Source organism: Lynx canadensis, chromosome B1 (genome assembly GCF_007474595.2).
Source record: "Lynx canadensis isolate LIC74 chromosome B1, mLynCan4.pri.v2, whole genome shotgun sequence".
Classification (NCBI taxonomy): Eukaryota; Metazoa; Chordata; class Mammalia; order Carnivora; family Felidae; genus Lynx; species Lynx canadensis.
In genome coordinates, this window is record NC_044306.2 from 110,694,929 (window position 1) to 110,714,093 (window position 19,165).

Consider the following 19,165-nt stretch of genomic DNA (forward strand, 5'->3'; position numbering starts at 1 on the left):
CATTAAAAGAATCCCTTTAAATCCTAAATCATTTGTGTATTTAATGGGTATTTTCTGACTACCTTTCATATGCCATGAAGTGTTGTAGGTATTTGAATATATCAGTGAACAAAAGTTTCTTCCCTGTATGCTAGTTAGCAGTATATTCATTCCATGTTTCTCTCCCCCTACTATTGCTCAAATACCTGGGATATTCATCCTCTTCCTGTACATCCTGCAGCTGTATACTAAGGTAGTTTCTTTATGTTCTGAGTTGTCAGCCCCCATCCACCTGCCCACCCCTACTCCCACCCCCACCTCCACTTTCCCAATTCACATCCAATTAGAATCGACCAGCCTCCCCTGACCATGGATTTGCAGTCAGGTTAGGTTGAGACAGCTAAGCCATGTTCTTGAAAGTTCATGATCTCTAGCCAGGGAATACTCCTAGAAATGGACAAGTCCTCTGACCTTTAAAAAACAAAATTAAAAAAATAAATGTACAGAGAGAAAAACACTCTCCAACTAGAGAGAAGTTTTTTTATTTGAGGCCTGGGGCTTTGAAATCCTTATAGTTTTGGCTGAGCTCAGCTTTGAGTTCTATAAACCATCAGGATGAGATGGAAAATAGACCTTTTGCATTAAAATGTGCTCACTTCTTGGGGTGCCTGGTGGCCCAGTTGGGTAAGCATCCAACTCTTAATTTTGTGATTTCACATTTGGGGAGTTTAAACCTCATGTCGGGCTCTGCCCTGACAGTGTGGAGCCTGCTTGGGATTCTCTGTCTCTCCCTTTTTCTCTGTTTCTCCTCCACTTCCGCTCTCGCTCTTTCTCTCTTTCAAAATAAATAACTTTGGAAAAAAAAAAGGACTTTTTTTTAAGTTTTTCTCAAAATAATAAATAAACTTTGAAAGAGAGGACTTTTTTTTAAAGTTTATTTGTTGTTTTGAGAGAGAGAGAGAGAGAGAGAAAGGGCGAGTTGGGGAGGGGCAGAGAAAGCCAGGGAAAGAGAGAAGCAGGCTCCCCACTGTCAGCACAGAGCCCGATGCGGGGCTTGAACTCATGAACCATGAGACCATGACCAGAGCAAAATCAAGAGTCAGATGCTTAACTGACTGAGCCATCCAGGTGCCCCAAAATGTCCTTCTAAACAAATACTATATGGTCCTAAAGTATGAACAACATGAATATAAGGACAAAACAGAAGATTCTTCCTCATTTTGAGTTTCTTCATATGAAAACAGCAAACATAAAAATATTTCTCTTTATGGACACAATTGGTCTTTTAAAATGTCATTGAAGTGACTACGAAGGGAAATGATCATCAACTATCTCAAAGATATTTTAAATGGCATGTCAAATGTATCTGCTGTTTTCTATACTATTTGCAGAATAGATTTTCTACAATATAAGATTGCAAACAGCCAAGATGAGAATCCTCTACACTTTTTCTGATAAAATTGCATACCTAAATCAAATTTGAAAACTTTTCTAATAAATCAAGAAAATAGAAGATGTTGAAGGACTTCTTTACAAAAAGAGGAACTTATTTCCTGAAATGCACTAGTGGACTCTACAACTGTTTTTTCATTATCACATGGTGACTGGATAAGAAATGTAATATAATTTCTATATTTTAGTTCTTATTGAGAAGTAATCATTGGAGAGTATGAAATTATTGATTGCAGTTGGTCTTGAATAGCAAAAGAATATATGCATGTTCAAAAGGACTTAGAAAAATGTAATCACTGGCTTTGCTTTTTACCTGCAGTTGCATTAGCTCATTATAATACCAACCAAGGGTAAGGTTATATTTTTATAGATAGATTCTATATATTGTATTATTATTAAGATATATATAAGCGTATTCCCTAAAGTTTTATTCTAGTGACAAATACATCATATCTTCATTTAGGACAGCACTCAAATCTAATATTGAAATCATTGTTATGAAGATAACATAATTAGTTTGTGGTTCAAAATTGAAAATATTTCTTCACTGTGAAGTATGCAACTCAAAAATATTCATAAATATTCACTGACTGACTGATAAAACTCCCTCAAAGGAAGCAATACGTTTAGAAGAATACTATCAGAGAGTACATAGTTAACTGATTCAGATATGAGTACACCATTTTTACAAATTAAAAATAGCAGTATCAGAAGCATTGCATGATCAGTTCATGAAATGCCTAGAATTTCATTCTACTCAAAATTTTGCTTGATTTGTTTATGAATTTCTTGTGTTTATTTTCAAATGCATATTTGTTTTTTAATGGACAATAAAAACTCTCTGCCCTCTTCATATACTGATGTTAAATGAAGTATTCTACCATTGGTCTCATAGTGAGAATATCCCCAGTAGGTAAATGACCACCTGAATGGCATGGTTTAGATGACCACAAGGAAATCCATGTCCAGACTGTAATGACAGCTGGTACATTGAATGTAAGGCTTAATCATGTTCATTCATGTTAAAATAAAAAAATATCTTTTGGAGAGCTAACTCTATAATTATTTCTGACTATAAAAAAGGATCTGTGAGGACTTTAGATAGAGAACAGAGCAGTGTATAAGGGTAAGGGGATTTACTGGAGCATTTCTGAGTGATAAAGACACAGAAAGGACTCTAGAGGCATTCAAGACAACTGTCTTTTTCATAGTTATTTCTAAAGGACATACTGCTACATAACATATTGATAAATGTTATTAAGACCAATTTACAACTGAGTCTCCAAAAGCATTAATTAGCTCAATGGTGAGATGTAGAAAACACTGTATTTGTGCGTTTGTGAAAAATCCTAAGAAACTTAATTTTCACTAAACCTATAACTTGTCTTATGTAAAGCATTAAGAGATCTAAATGATGAGCTAACTTGGGGCACCTGGGTGGCTCAGTCCGTTAAATGTCTGATTCTTGATTTCAGCTCAGGTCATGATCTCACAGTTCGTGGGTTCAGAGCCCTGCATCAGGCTCTGTGCTGTGTCAACACGGAACCTGCTTGGAATTTGTTCTCTCTCTCTCAAATAAATAAATAAACTTAAAAAAATAAAAATAAATATATAAATGATGAACTGACTTATAAACATAGGCTTCAACTTTTAGTTTCTCAGCAGCTGGCTCCAGGGGAGTATATGTAAGTATAATGTTTTACTATACATTAAATAGATAGGTAGGTAGGTATGCAGGCAGGTAGGTAGGTTGAGTTATAGATATACAGAGAGAGAGAAAGAGGGAGATGTATAGACAGACATGTACTTGTAAAGTCCAAATATTTTCATATTTGAATAGTATCTTTTCCTCTTCTTCCTAACTGTTGCTCTATTACAGTTAATGTGCTTGTCCTCAGGAGCCATTTTCTGGGGAAAGGCTTAAATGACTGCAGTTCTTTATTAAAAACACTAATTCCCTGGCCACCACCACCACAACTACCCAGGCTAGGCTGAAGTTGGCTATACAGACTTCTAGCGAGTTCCTTGTCCCCACCCCCCAACCTCTCAGGTGCCTCTGATGTCAATCAGGCTCCAGAATGGCTTGGGTAGTGGCCATGGACCAACAGCTTAGAAGCAGTTGTTTGGGCCAGATCCCAGAGAACTGTCACCTCTCTCTGTATCCCTCACTCTTACTGTCTCTCTCTGAAATTTGGGATTATGACGAGCAGGTACTATGGCAATCTGGATTGACTTCTTAAACTGAAGTGATGTTACCTCTTCGGAGCTATGGGGTCATCACTTTGCTCACAGAGAAGCAAAGAAAGTAGATCTGCAGAGACAGGTAAATGAAACTGACTCACAGGGAAAAGTCAAGATTCAGAAATGTAGCCATATAGGCAGAGAGTCCGCTTCTTGCTTCCTTGTGGTTTCTTGTTCATCGGAAGACTCGACTGTTACTGTCCTTGAATTCTATAAGATATCTCTATTTCCTTTTAATATATCCCCCATTTTTTGTTACACGTTATGTTTGATTGGTTTCTCTTTACACTCATCTGAGAGACTCTTGGCTAAAACAAGAGGCAAAAACAGAATACCTTAGTTGACATGTGAATATTGGCTCCCTTATCCAGAAGCAAGGTAACCATATCCGTGTGCCCCTCCTGTGAGGCCAGATGGAGTGGGGTTACTCCTTGCTTTGTTACAATGTTAGTCTCTGCTCCATAGTTCAGGAGTGTGGAAGCGATCTGCATTTGATTCTTCTTGGCAGCAATATGTAAAGGAGTATAGCCATTCTATAAACAAAAAACAAAAAAACAAAACACAAAAACAAAAACATATATACATCGTAAGTTTGACACTTGCCTTAATATATATCTTTGCATATATATTCAAGTAGGAATATATATTCAATAGGAAATAAGAATCTCTAATCAATAGAAAAGTTAAAAAGTGAGTTTACAGTAGATCTAGATTCTTACCCATTAAAGTTCCCATCCAACAACACCCACTCATATCTTTACAACCAACATCAAAAGGCACCCATTCTACTGTAAGACAGGTATAGATACAAAAACCCCAAAGCTTAACATCTCTTTTTATAATATAGGTTGTCTCCTGCAGAGCAACATAAAATAAGCCAGGTTCCTCTTCCCTATGACTGTCCTTTAAATACCTAGAGATGGTTTTCATGTCTCCCTTTACTCTTCTTTCCCAGGTTAAACTTCCCCAGTCCTTCAACTATTCCTGATAGAAGCCCCATCTCCAGACCTCTCCATTAAGGAGGATCTGTTCTGGACTGATTTTAGTTTGTCAACACTGGTCTTGAACTGTGCTACCCAGAACTAAATGCTATGTTTTGGGTACAGTTTTAACAGTACAGAATAAAATGGAATTTTATATTGTATGTTTTATATTGTATATTTGTTATAACATTCCTGCGACTATGCTTCTAGCTGGATTGTACTTTTTACTTATTCAATAGCTATTTAGTAAGTAGCTAGCACATGCCAGGCAGAGTGTGAGGATATAAAGGTGGACAAGATACAATCCCTGTCTTTAAGCGGTTGCATTCTAATAGAAAAGATATTTAAAAAAAAAAAAACAAAACTAGCTTATATTAATCCTGTGGCCAGGTAAAATCCTAGATCTCCCATTGCCTCTATAACCTGTGAGCTCAAAAATAGACATATGAGGCTACTAGTTTTATGTGGGAGTTTGTAGAGAGGACCAGAGGAATTCAGACTTTGCTGGCAAGAGCTATACCTTAAACCCTATACTTGGTTAAAAGAAACAACAAACAGACCCATGGAACAAATGTAAGTCTGGAACCTATATTGTTCCCTTTCCTTTTCTTTTTTCAAAGGTAGAATTTTCTTTTTCTGGTAGAATTTTCCATGAAAAATGTGTAATAGAAACTAAAAATGGTGGTTTTGACATTAACTGTGTTATAACGAAGGTAAAGGCCGCATAACGATCAATTGCTTCTTGTGAGTTTATCATAAGGGGTCATTTTAGGTTATGTTATTTCCTGAAGCCTAACTGCAAAGGGAACCAAAAAATAAAAAGTAGTTTTCAGAATTTAAATGTCTTTATATGCCATCATCGAATCTTGTTCCTCAATGTCCTATGTTATCTACCTACTCTGCCCCCCATTTCTCCAAGTAAAAGTAGGCCTCTTTCAGTTCAAATAAGTGATATTTCCCTTTCAGCTGCTGAGGAAATCTGGCAACTCTCCTTAGAAGCCTTTTCATGATATTATCGTAGGTCCCAGATGCTTCAGGTGTTCTAGAACACAGCACTTAGAACCAAGAGCTCCTTTAAGGACACTAAATTTTTATGGACCATATAAATTTAGTATTTTTTGGCACTGTAGTATATTTTCTTCCATCCAAACATCTCCCATCCCTGCACATAGGCTCTACGCAAATTAGATGAATTATCAGAATAAATTTACCAAGGTTAGGAAGTCAGAGACTTATGTGGATGAGAACAGCAGGTTTTATCAAAACAACATAAGAGATCATCAAAGAGAGTGTCAATTTTGACAATATAAGAGATCTGACTGTCCAGTAGATACTTGACCTAAAAGATCTGAAGAGCCCTCATACTTCATGTACAGTGACATTTTTTGGAATCAAATAACTAAAAAAAAAAAATCCAATAAAAACTAAGAAAAGCTCTGGGCTCTGGTAGAAAGAAGCAGATTCTAAGGCCCAAGAGATTATGTCTGTGGCTGGGACAGGTGGTTGCAGTGAATAGTCAAAAGTGGGGATGGGAGGGGTGCCTGTGTGGCTCAGTCGGTTAAGCTCCGACTTCAGCTCAGGTGATGATCTCATGGTTCATGGGTTTGAGCCCCACGTCGGGCTCTGTGCTGACGGCTCATAACCTGGAGGCTGTTTCAGCTTCTGTGTCTCCCTCTCCCTCTCTGTTCCTCCCCCGCTCATGCTTACTGTCTCTCTCTCTCTCTCTCAGCTTCTGTGTCTCCCGCTCTCTCTCTGTTCCTCCCCCGCTCATGCTCACTCTCTCTCTCTCTCTCTCTCTCTCTCTCCCCCTCAAAAATAAATAAACATTTAAAAATTTAAAAAAAAAAAAAGGGAGATGGGAGTGAGGGTCCAAACCAAGAAGCCTTTTTGAAGTAGTCCCAGAGGACTCATGCTCATTGACAGGCTGGGGTGGATGAGTGGAAGATACCAGAGGAGTCTCCTGAACACCCATCCTACTGTGAACTCTGGAGCAGAGGATTGCTCTACCTGGTCTTCTGGACTCCATGCATGTGGCTAAGACCATACACCATAGAGGCTAGAGATCAGGGATATATTTGTCTCTCTGGCAAAACCATACAGATTATTTTATAATTTAGATCTTCTCTCCCAAGTAGATTGAGAGTCTCTTGTGGGAGGAGAACAATGTTTTACCACAATCCTTTCTTTATACATAGGAAGAGTTAAAGTATTGTTGGGTATTGATGAAATCTTTCATATCTATGTTGATAATGGCCAGCCTGGAAAGTTCATGAAAAAAATACTGGCATGTTAAGTGAGCAGATATTTTTTATTCCATTGAAATAGTTTCTTAGCCTTCATTCTTTCATTTAAATGTATTGAGAACCCACATAATACTGTATGAGGTAATTCAGGAATATGTAAATGAATATTACATAATTACTGTCTTCAAGTATTTATAATCTAGCAGGAAGAAAGACATCAAATAAATACAGAATTGATGAGATTACTAAGAAAAGAGTATCAAGGAATAAGAATGATAAGCATAATTATCAATATTTGTCCTCCTTTTTTGATAGTTTAAGTATTTTATTGTTAGTGTATATTTGTACCAATAAAATATGCATACATATGTAATGTATAAATATATATGTAGACATATGTGTAGTTATATGTACAAAGTTGTGTATATTTATATGTAACATAATTATATATGAAATATATAATATTATACAGAGTATACTTTTTATATAATGCATCCCATTTTATTATATATGTATAACTATGTAATTTAAATAGACATGTGAGTACATATTTGTATAACAGAAGTAGACTAATTCTCTCTCTACTGCTTTGGGACACAGTGGACCTAGTGGTTAAGAGTGCTGGTTCTAGGGGCGCCTGGGTGCCTTAGTCGGTTGGGCATCTGACTCTTAATCTTGGGGTTGTGAGTTTGAGGCCCATGATGGGTGTAGAGATTACCTAAATAAATAAATAAGTAAATAAATAAATAAATAAATAAACTTAAAAAAAAGAGTGCTGGTTCTAAAGTCAAATTGCTTGAGGCCAAATATTAGCTCCATTGCTTTTTAGTCATGTGACTTTGAACAAATTAACCTATTCAAATATCGCTTCTTTATTTGTAAAATAGAGATTATTATGACACCAATCTCAAAGGATTATTATGAATTTAAATGAGATATTGCATGTAAAGTGGTAGGCACAGTGCTTGGCTAATAAACGGTAGTTGCGCTGTTTTATTATGTCATCTAACATTACGTGACTATTTTCCTAACAAAATAAATACTTTTTCTTTTTAAATAAATCCTAATATGTCCTCAGTACATGTTTGCCGAATGAATTAATGAAAGGTACAATGATTACTTTATGTATCATATGACATTCATGTGTATTTTCAGTGTAAATAAGGGACAGCTCCAATGGCGAAAGATGCCCTATCCGTAGGTACAAGTCTTAGTTGGGTCCATCTCAGAAATTGGTGCTACATGTACACCAAAAAGGAATTCCTAGCCTAGGGACTTAAAAGGATGTATGTTATAGTTGACATGGATGAACTATTTAAAGAAAAAGAAATAAGAGTCTTACATATACCACAATGAAAAAATTGAAGTCTAAAGGAATGAACAATTCAAAGGTTATGTTATAGGAGAACACGCTGTTTACAGGGGAAAAGAAAAAACCTATCTACCTTTATGAGGTTTCATTTCTCAAAATTCAAAACTTCAGTCTCTAAAACAGAGTGTTGGCAATAAGAGTCATCTTAATTGGTTCGTAGGCACATCCCCTTAATCTATACTGACTGGTAAAAAATCTTAAATGACTTTGTGGAAGCAACTGGTAGAAAATTTTTTAAAAAGTCAATATCAAAAGCTACTATCACTAGAACTACTTGCAATTATACCATAGCATGTGTTTAAAAAAAAATTCCCTGCAACAACATGGATGCAGGTAGAGAGTGTTATGCTAAGCGAAATCAAAGACAAATAACATATGATTCCACTCATGTGTGGAATTTAAGAAATAAAACAAACAACCAAAGGAAAAAAGGGAGAGAGAGAGAGAGAGAGAGAGAGAGAGAGAGAGACAAACCAAGAAACAGACCCTTAACTATGGAAAACAAACTGATGGTCACCAGAGGGGAGATGGGTGAAACAGGTGATGGGCATTAAGGAGGGCACTAGTCATGATGAGCACTGGGTGATTTATGGAATTATTGAATCACTATATTGTACACATGAAACCAATATAACACTGTACATTAACTATATTGGAATTAAAATTTAAAAAAATAAAAATTCCCACGTGCGGTCAGATTATAGTTATACCCTGAATCTGTAAACCCTTGTCTGCGGTCCTCACCTTGGCAGTGGCATGAGGGGAAGCACCCTTCTCCAGTAACAGCAGTGCCACCTTCTGGTTGTCATAATGAGCAGCAACATGGAGTGGGGTAAGGCCATTCTGTAAAGGGTGTGTTTAAATTCAGCATTAATAAATTAGCGTTAGCTGCCCTGAAGCTACCAAAATGCATGGAAACCGATGTATATTAAGTCCGTGTTAATTAATTAATATGGTCAATAAAAAAATCAAATAAATGCCTAATGGTTTTCATATTAGAAACTTAGCTAAAACTGAAAACGCTTGGTTGAGCTTAAATTAGCACAGGTTATCTTGATATCCACCATAAAAAGAAGTCTAAAATGCTATGCAAGAATTACTACGTTAACATTGAAAGGGCTGTTCTAAATTTAGAGATGTTCTGGGCCCTGCTGTGACAAGAACATACATTGGAGGCACAGCTTTAAATGCCTTCTAAATTGGTGTGTATGTGGACAGGTCACGGACAGAGAGCCATCATGTCTATTTGGCATAGTTTCATCAGTTGCTTTCATATTCCTTTCAGGAGAGTGGGAAAAATATCCCGAAGCACAGATCTCCAAAGCTTCCAACTTGACTGAGTTATAAAAATGTCACATATTAGCTTTGCACAGTGGCAGTATCGTAGCCAATGAGGTTTATCCGAGGCGCGATTATTGCTAATTGAAAAATGTCACGTATTAGTAAAAACCTTTACCTTCCCTGCAGAATCTGCAGCAGCACGGCGTTGCAAGAGGAGTTTTGCCACATCCAGGCTTCCATACTTGGCTGCTACATGCAGGGGAGTGAAACCTTTCTGGAATGTGAAGAACAAAAGTAAAATGTAATATTTATTTTTGTGACTCCTAACAAAACTTGTTTTATTTGCTAACATATTAAGCAAACTATATTGGGTCTCTCTATTTGGGAGAAATAATGAGAAGCATTAAATCTGTGAGCCACAAACAAGGACTAGAAAAAAAGAAGGAAATTTAATGCACAAGAGTTTGACTTAATAGACTGAACAAAACGAATTTTATTTTGAGGGCTTAGAAATTGACATTTGACTTTATGGGGTTGGGATTTATAAAAGCTACCAGTGTCCCTAAAATGGCTCTCGTTAGTGAGTTGGGCAGGATGTGGAGGGGAGCTTGGCTTTTTCTTGTCTCTAAAATTAATAGGACTGAGACAATAGCTGCCTTCTCTTTATAATACCTGAATTCCAAATTTCTTCATTTAAATTTTAGGATATTTCAGCAGCAATGGTAAAAAAATATATATTATTATTGTGATTCAGTTGATTTGTATCTTCTGCAGAAATAGCAGGATAAATGGCTGACAGAGAAAAAAATGTTCACTACTAAAAAGCACCTCCCATCCTGTTATCCCCTTTCCCAGAAGACCCGCGCTGTATAAAAGACCAATTCCTTTTGTAAAATACACTTCTACTTCTGGCACAATGTTGAGCTGATTGACATCAGACTTTGAAACCCACCACAGTGTAAAGCTTTTTTAAAAGAATGCTCTCTTACCCATGTTTATAGATTCAGTGACTTATGTGCCTGACTAATGCCATTCTCTGTAATTAGCAGTGTGTTACAAAAACAGCCAAGTCGCTGGGCTCAGATCTCAAGGATGGCACAGTTCCTACACCATGATCTCAAATCCATCCTCTTGGCCAGACAGTCTAGCCACATGCTCTTCTGGCACTACAGTGGAGTGGGAGAATTCTAAAGCTGACCGGGGCCTGTACAACACACAAAGTAAATGTGCCTGCAGTAGGTGGTGTAAGATATAGCTTATCCTTGGGACCATTTAAGCCTCCGTTGCAATACAGAGTATCTCCCCAGAAACAATATTGCCCGTTCACAGTGTCACCACGCAAATTACTTTTAAGATGTTGTTTTTCTTTTTATTTCTTTTTGAACCCTTTGGCACTAATAAGTCCTTGGAGGAGAGTGAGTCTTTCACTTTCTCCAAGTGTGGGACAAATACAGGAAGTATTTCCTCCTCCTTGCACTAGCCCATTTAAGCCAACAGTTACTGTTAATGTGCTCCGTCTGCTCAATGCACACAATGGTTGGTGTGACAATCAGGATGAAGAAGAATCCTTTGAGAAAAAAACCATGTGGTAAGGAAGAAAAATAAATGCCTTACCCTTAAAGTCCTGCTGGAAGAGTGATCCAGCCCCTTTATAAATTTGGAACCTATTACTAGACAAAACTACATAGAATCTTTAATGTAGAATCACAAAATAGAGGTTGGAAAGCATCTCAAGTCACACATTCCTTCTTTCCCTATGTTAACCTCATCAGGACTTCATTTACCCTCTGATATGTATAAACACTCCAACAGCTTTAATGATGATGAGTCAACTATTCATCAGAACCCCAGTGAGTTCCACTGTTAAACTGGTCAGTTTAATATTCCCTTCCATTTGACTGCTGCACTTTACTATTGTTCTAGACATATTTTTGAAATCCTAAACAACTTTGGAAGGCACCATATTTTATTCTCTATTTCTATATTTTAGATACCTGAAATTATTTACCACCTTCATCTGACGAGACAGTCACCCAGTCTCTCTTGGGTGGTTGTTGTTGCTATTAGTAGTTTGTTGCTTAGTTTCTGGGTTTGGGTTTTTCTAAAAAATGACTTTTAAATTCCTGGCAACTCTTCAGATTTCAGCATTTGAATAGGTATCAATTTCTTACATTGAAAACATGCCACAGGCAACCAGATTAAGTCATAGCTAGCAGTTGCCCCTTCTGCTAGTACAACAGATGCGACAATACTACTCCAGTTCATACTTCTCCCTCAGATGTAGTACTTATGCTTATTTACTATGAGCAAATTGAAAATGTCTTTTAAATAATATGAATCACTGCGGTACTCATGGGAATTGTTTTGCCTTGCAAACAACACACTTGTGGTAGGCTTTAAACTTGTCTCATTTCCCTACTCTTCTGTACTCGTCCAATTTCTTTAGCACTGATTAGCTGAGTGTGTTTGTGTTTTATTCTAAGTCACATCCACAGAGTGAATTTCAAATAGGATGAATAAAGTGGAGAAAAATTATTCTCCCCCGGCATGAAACTCCGAACATAAGTCAAATTCGGGCTGGCATATACAAAGAATACACAACTAATAAAGTGATTTTCTAGCACAGCTCTATTTAGAGACTGTACATACCCAGGCAAGAATATAGCCTATAAATATTAGAGAGCAGAATGGGAATGATAACTGGCTGACACCACAGTTAGAAAATTGCAAGATCAAGTGAGGTAAACTTCTAGATAGTACTAAAACTCTTAGCAAATACAGTATTGCCAATTTAATGCAATTTTTTTCTTCATTAGTAATACTAGTTCAATGTATTTGGGAATCTTATATTTTTTCTCTTGGGACTACATTATACATTTTATGATGGAAAGAGAAGAGAAAGTGGCCCTTGCTCTATGGAAATAATATCAGTTAAAGCACTAGATACCTGTATTAGAAACAAATCTAACTAGAAAGATGGAATCTAGCACTCTTTACTGAAGGTATGGTATGGAATTTCACAATCCCCTTTGATGATTTAGAAAATGAATCTAAAATATTTAAATAGGAAGCAGTCAGAGGCCTAAAGGAGATCTACCTTTCTTGATACTCCATATAGTAGAACAGAGGAATCCTGACTCAGATCCTTCCCGGTCCATGTTGTCATGGAGCCATCCCCTTACCTTGGTAGCTAAAGAGTGAGCTGCTCCTGCTTCCAAGAGGACTGATGCCACATCTACCTGGCCTTCCCTGGCAGAGATGTGCAGGGGCGTGTACCCATTTGTTGTGGCTGCATCTGGATGAGCCATATGTTGTAGAAGCAGCTGGACAATTTCTGTCTTACCAAGGCGAGAGGCAATGTGCAAAGGCGTCTGTTCCTCCTACAACTCAAGTCAAGTAAAAAATTAGTGCCAAAACAAGCCAAACTTCACTGACGACATGTTTCACTCAGATGTTTCCTGATGTCTCCTTGGAATTTCTAGCAGCGCCTCGCCAAAAGGATATTATTACTACTCTGACCATGATTTATGGTATATTTTGTTATGGAGGTGACTTGTTTGGTCACAAAATCTTCCTTAGACTTTTCTAGAAGTATGTACTTTCATGAACTTGGTCATTGTTTCCGGGGCACACCCACATGTTTCTCCACTCATTAAGGCTTTAGCCCCCACTAATGCTTAAATAGAAACCAACTCGTGGTTCTGAGTAAGAAAAAAAATCTAGTCCAGAGGCCTAAGACCTAGATTCTCATCCAAAAGCTTTCATTAAGAGACAGTACTTATTCTGGGAACCATATCCAGAGGAAAAAAAAGGGATCCAGGGAAAACTGTCCTTACTTAACTCAAACAAGCCAAGGATACAAATGCTGGTCATTTTCTTCAAGAAGGGACTGCATAAAAAGAAGATATCATAATCTGATTTTTAAAAAAAAAAATGCTGTTCCAGGAAACACTGCATATAGTTCTGGGACTTGGATCCAGGACTTCAAAGATGAAATGGAACTCTGGCAAGAAGCAAACGGGGTTAACTATTTGCCGAGTGCTTTTCATTTAGAAACACAGAGAAGACATAGTTGGTACTACGAACAGGGAGGATAGGTTGGAGGAGGCTCAAGAAATCACCTGACTCTAATGTGTAGTCAGAAAAATGCTTTCATTTCAGTGTTAAGAGAACCAGGCCAAGCCATCTTCTTATAAAAAGAAAGTTGAGTATAATCTTAGTGATGAAAACAGGTATGTCTTTACAATCTGTCCAAAGGCATGTCATAATCAGAGTGAGGAAGGAAAATCTGGGTCAGCATACTGAGCTAAGAATGAATGGAAAAAAGATATAATAGAGTGGGGGAAGAGCTGTTCAAATAAATGCAGTGTCTTAAAGTACCAGAAAGAAGAAGTATTCAGGATGAGAGGAAATAGCATTGTATGAATTTCAGGGTGGTGAAAAGTAAATAATAAATAACAATAATACAAGTATTTTAGTAAGAGAACTGGAATTATTTGAAAAATTGCAATTTATAAACTTCCTTCAGGTATGATGCATACTTGAACCTAGTCTTACAAAAGACCTGAAAAGAAGGCGTAAAATGTAGTATTAGTATCATTTTCTAGAAAACTGAGATTAAGAGGAATTAAAGTATTTCTCCAGGATTGTCACCAGGCTATTAAAACAGGACTTGAACTCAGGCATTGGATTCAAAAGATATTTATTCCTCTATACATTCTACAGAAATAGACACGGTTACATTGGCCACTGAGGAAACTAACAGAATGAAGCGACTCTCAATAGGAAAGGAGACTGACAACACTTCAGAAGATACAACTGCTTTTAAAAATATAGCAGAGAAAATAGACAAATGGGGAAAACTGAGTAATGAGGATAAATGGAGAACAAAACAACAACAATAAAAGAACTGAAGAACTTGAGAATAGCTATCATGAATATCTGTTGTTTCCGGGTTTCCCTTCTTGCACTTCTGCCCAACAATTTGATAGAGGTGGGTACTGCAAGTGACATAATCTAAAAGGTGTTCTTGATGAGTGAGTGGAAGAATTGGGGCAATGAGGACATCTTAATCTAGGGCTAGTTAACAGCCAAGTATTTGGTTAAGTTGTCCTTTGGTTCTCAGACTACAGAGCATTCAGGCACTTGATTTTGTTTCCTTCATTTTGTTTTTGTTTTTGTTTAAGTTAAGAAATAAGCTGTCTTGCCTACTTTCCTCAACTTTTGGTACAGTCCTATCTGAAAGTGAAAAAAAGAACAAACAAATTTGGTTAGAAAGTCTTCCCAATGGTAACTAGAGATATAAGACCTCTAAGGTTTGCAGAATTATTTATTTCCCTGTTGAACTGCAAGAGTTGAATTTGCTATCCCAAGCTAAAGTTAATTCAAGCCAAGGCAAAGAATTGGGAAAGCACAGAAAATAATATTGATGGAAAGAGATTTAAAGGGGGGGGGTGGTGGTGGTTAGCTTATCCTCTAGGCCTCTTTCAAATATAAGGGGCAATAATTATTCCCTCACCATAAAGTGCCATTGACTGTGATACAGCCTGGACCAGGAAGAGATGAGCTCTGCCTTACTACCACAAGCTACAGTCTTCCCAAATTAGGAAGACTTGCTGAGCCCCAACTCCTTTACCAAGGGTCAGAAACAGTAATGGCTGGGACAAGGTTCAAAGATTTGATAAAATTTCTGCTATTAGTTCTTAGCTAACAGGATTCCCAGGAACCTAATCAACTGGGAGCTGACTAAAATTTTAAGGTGAATTAAGTTTCAAGTGAGTTTAAGCCTAGGGGCCTTCTTATTGCTCAATCCCCAAAGCAAATGTCAGCCCCCCATATAATGCCAACAGAACATGGGCACCTAAAGCAAGAGAGCTCCCCAATGGGCAGGCTCCAGGGGTTCTCTCGGTCATGTCCATGGAGGATACGGGACAAGGAAGAACCTTGATGAGAGCAGAGTCTGAGGGCAAGCATATGGACTGACTGACAAACTTACGCCACTGTAGTCCATGCTCCCCAGTCTGTCCAGCAAAATATGCCTTACGTTCTTGACTGTTGAAGAGAGTATGCCACTTGCACTTTTCAAATGAGAGATACTGTTGTGAGTACATGATTTTTCTTTCATTATAAATTAGGAGTAGTGCCATGATTATATAACCAGGAGATATTATTTCCAAACCTGATTAAGAAGTATAGACTATCCAGAGAACTTGCCCTTGGAGTTCAGTGTAGTACCTGAGTGTAACTGCTGACCATCTCCCCTTTGACACAGAGTGAATTATAAAGCAATGTATTAGGTTAACAGAGAGTTTTCAGAAGCGCAGGCATGTGTGTATGCTTGCTGGGAAACCAGCAGGTAAAACAGAACAGATAGATGTTGGTTTTTCTGTTCAATACTCTTCTGGGAAGAGCCCTCCCTCCCTCCCTCGTTTGGGGGAAGGGGACATCCCACACTACACGTGGCTCTGGGGGGACTGCCAATCATCCCATCCCACCTCCTGAATGAGCATGGTACCCAGGCTTGGTAAGATAACCTGGCTCAGGTGGGAAATGTGACTAATTAGAATCGTGTTGTTTGTTTAGATGAAAGAGATAAGGGCTCCCTTTTCATCTGAAACGGAGATAACGATGTCAGCAGAGAAAACCTAGGAGAAAGACACAGAACCAAGGAGGAACCTTTTTCTCATCCTTTCTAATTCCATGACCTCAGGCAAGACGGAAACATTTTGAATTTTAGAACTCTAAACCACCCTACAACACAGGGTTGTTCTGTGTGTTGAAGAAGATAACTTGTGTTAAAATACTTTATGAAGTATAAACTGCTGTACAAATGTTAACTAAATCAAAGATTTCCAGGGAAACCTAAAGGGCTAAATAAAAATAGAAACTCATGGTGAAAGTACAACTTAAAATAGAACATGTGAAAAGGAAAACCAAAGCTTCTTGCTGCTCAGCATGATCCCAGGATCAGGAACATGGGCATCACTTGTGAGTTTTTAGAAATACAGATTTTGGACCTCATCCCAGCCCTACTGAGTTCAATCTGCATTTTAACAGGATCCCCAGGTGATGTCATGCATAATGACCTTTCATTAGCATGCCTTTATATAAGGCTATGGCAGTTTCTCCTGTCCACCACAGAAGGATGCTATAAGAAAGGAATTTCACTTGCATCCTAGGGTAGGTGGTGGAGTTGAAAAAACAAAGGGTCATAAAATGTGATACTTAAATAAGGAGGAACAAAAAATTATAGATGTTTATATATGTAGACCATGGCATTAAATGTAGTTGCAAAAGAGAAGCAAAACAATAGAATTGATGGAATTTGTGTGTAAAAATAAACACATACATAAATGTTATAATATTTCACAGTAAAGAGTCTGTAGCCAGTGGTTTCTGAGGAAGGGGTTGCAGATGGTACCCAAAAAAGCATAAGGTGATAAATAACAGGTTAAATTGATAACACAAAAAATTGGCAAAGATATATGAAAATAAGCAAATTTCCTTTAAAAATAGAATAAATTAGAGGTGTCTGGGTGACTCGGTTGAGCATTTGACTTGGGCTTAGGGTCATGATCTTGTGCTTCACGAATTCTACCCCTGCATTGGGCTCTGTGATGACAGCTCAGAGCCTGGAGCCTGCTTCAGATTCTGTGTCTCCCTTTCTCTCTGCCCCTCCCCTGCTTGTGTTCTCTCTTTCTCTAATAAAATAAAATAAATAGAATACATTAAATTTGAATATAGAAAGATATTAAGCAGTTTAATTTTGAGAGATAAACAGGAAACCCTTTTACTATTAAATATGGATTACAAATATTTACCACATTTCTGGTAAAAATACTGAAGTTCATGATACTCAGAGTGCATTGATTAACCATATGTATATATGTGTGTGTGTGTGTGTGTGTGTGTGTGTGTGTGTATTTTTAATGACTAATGCCAGGTAAGCTTGAAAGGAAATGAGAATAGGTGGAACACAGAAGGTTTTTAGGGCAGTAAAACTACTCTGTATGATAAGGATGGATACATGTCATTATACATTTGTTCAAACCCACAGAATGTGAAACGCCAAAAGTAAACCCTAATGTAAACTATTGACTTTGGGGGATTATGATGTGTCAATGTGTGTTCCTCAATTCTAACACATGTACTGCTCCTATAGGGAAAGTTGATAACGGGGTGGCCTATGCCTGTGTGGGAGGAGGGAATATATGGGCAATCCCTGTAACCTCCTCTCAATTTCCTGTGAACCTAAAACTGCTCTTAAAAACTAATCTTGGAAGGGGTGCCTGGGTGGTTCAGTCAGTTAAGCATCCAGCTAAGGTTCAGGTCATGATCTCACAGTTCGTGAGTTCAAGACTCACACTGGGTTCTCTGCTGTCAGCGCAGAGCCAGCTTCGGATCCTCTGTCCCCCTCTCTCTGCCCCTTTCCCACTCGTAGGTACTTGTGCTCACTCTCTCTCTCAAAAATAAATGAATGTTAAAAAAAAAAAAAAAGTCTTGGGGGTGAGAGGAAACAAGAAAAGTGCCAAGGCAGAGAAGAATACAGTTTGGATAACAAAAGCTCTAAATATAGAAGAACATAAAATACCAATGATGATTACCAAAGAATATAAATTACATTGCTCACACAATGGATAAAAAGGCAGATAAAATCCAAAAGGACAAGAGTAATGTTAAGGCTGCCCATGTTTCACTGGATTTTTCATGAAGGTCTGTAGAAAAAATTCTATTAAGTTCATAGAGTCAGAGAATATTAAGGAAGTCTGCAAAGGAGTTTCAAGTCCAACCTTTATATTTTAAGGACCTAGAAGTGCAATGACTTGCCTGAAATAACAATGTGTAAGGACTCCAGCCAGATGTTTTCATTCTAATACAATACCATTTCTAAAAGGGAGTCATGATGGTACAAGTCAAGCTGAAGTGAGTTCTAGCTTAGGTACTTCAAATATTGAAGCAGAGAGAATCCCAAAGATGCTAGTGCAAAAAAATAAATAAATAATTAATTAAAGGAACGACATGAAAAAGGAAATTGAAGATATAGTACACTGATAAAAATTTACTAGCATATTCAGTGTAGAGAAAGAAGGTGAGAAAAGCAAATGGGAAGTGAATTTAAAAAAAAGGGAAGGAAGGAAGGAAAAAATCACGCTGTGAAGGGATTTGAAGCAATTAGAAACAAGAGAATCTGATCAAGTAATCTCCAGACCCCAATTGTTCTACTTGGAATCACAGAAGTGCAGACTGTCTAAATACGTAAAATCAGAGTAAGAAGAAAAGTATAATTCATGATATAAAGGAGGAAAATAATAATAGAGATAAAGGTACAACATTAAAACTTTGAGTATAATTTGCTTGTAAGTAACTAGTAAGGAATGTCTGTGGCAATTTGATTGGCTTATGGTAAGAAATATATTTTAATACGCATACTATGTCTATAATACGGTAAATTTTTTAAATTCATGAAAAGATATAAGTAAAAGTGTTTCCATAGGTTAAAAAATTATTAGGCCAGTCAATGCTATATTTCTTAGAGACTAAATTATACATTTTTTTCAAAGTTAATGTTTCTGAAATTGGGGTGCATTTTCCATTGTGTATATTTACTATACCAT

The 19,165-nt window shown here is 37.3% G+C and overlaps 1 protein-coding gene and 1 pseudogene across 20 annotated transcripts in view; one reads left to right on the top strand and one right to left on the bottom strand.

Moving 5' to 3' along the window:
- Positions 1 to 19,165, bottom strand: part of ANK2 (ankyrin 2) — a 272,404-nt gene that overhangs the window by 94,067 nt on the left and 159,172 nt on the right. For 17 of the 20 annotated variants that reach the window (XM_036064262.1, XM_036064263.1, XM_030313210.1 and 14 more), the window contains 4 exons: positions 12,734 to 12,931; positions 9,727 to 9,825; positions 9,015 to 9,113; positions 4,008 to 4,205 (listed from right to left, as the gene is read on the bottom strand). In XM_036064262.1, the coding sequence (XP_035920155.1) occupies positions 4,008 to 4,205; positions 9,015 to 9,113; positions 9,727 to 9,825; positions 12,734 to 12,931 (594 nt within the window). The remainder of the gene's footprint in view (positions 1 to 4,007; positions 4,206 to 9,014; positions 9,114 to 9,726; positions 9,826 to 12,733; positions 12,932 to 19,165) is intronic. The other 3 variants (XM_036064265.1, XM_030313228.1, XM_036064269.1) reach the window with 1 other exon arrangement.
- On the top strand, positions 9,632 to 9,844 carry LOC115513265 (annotated as a pseudogene).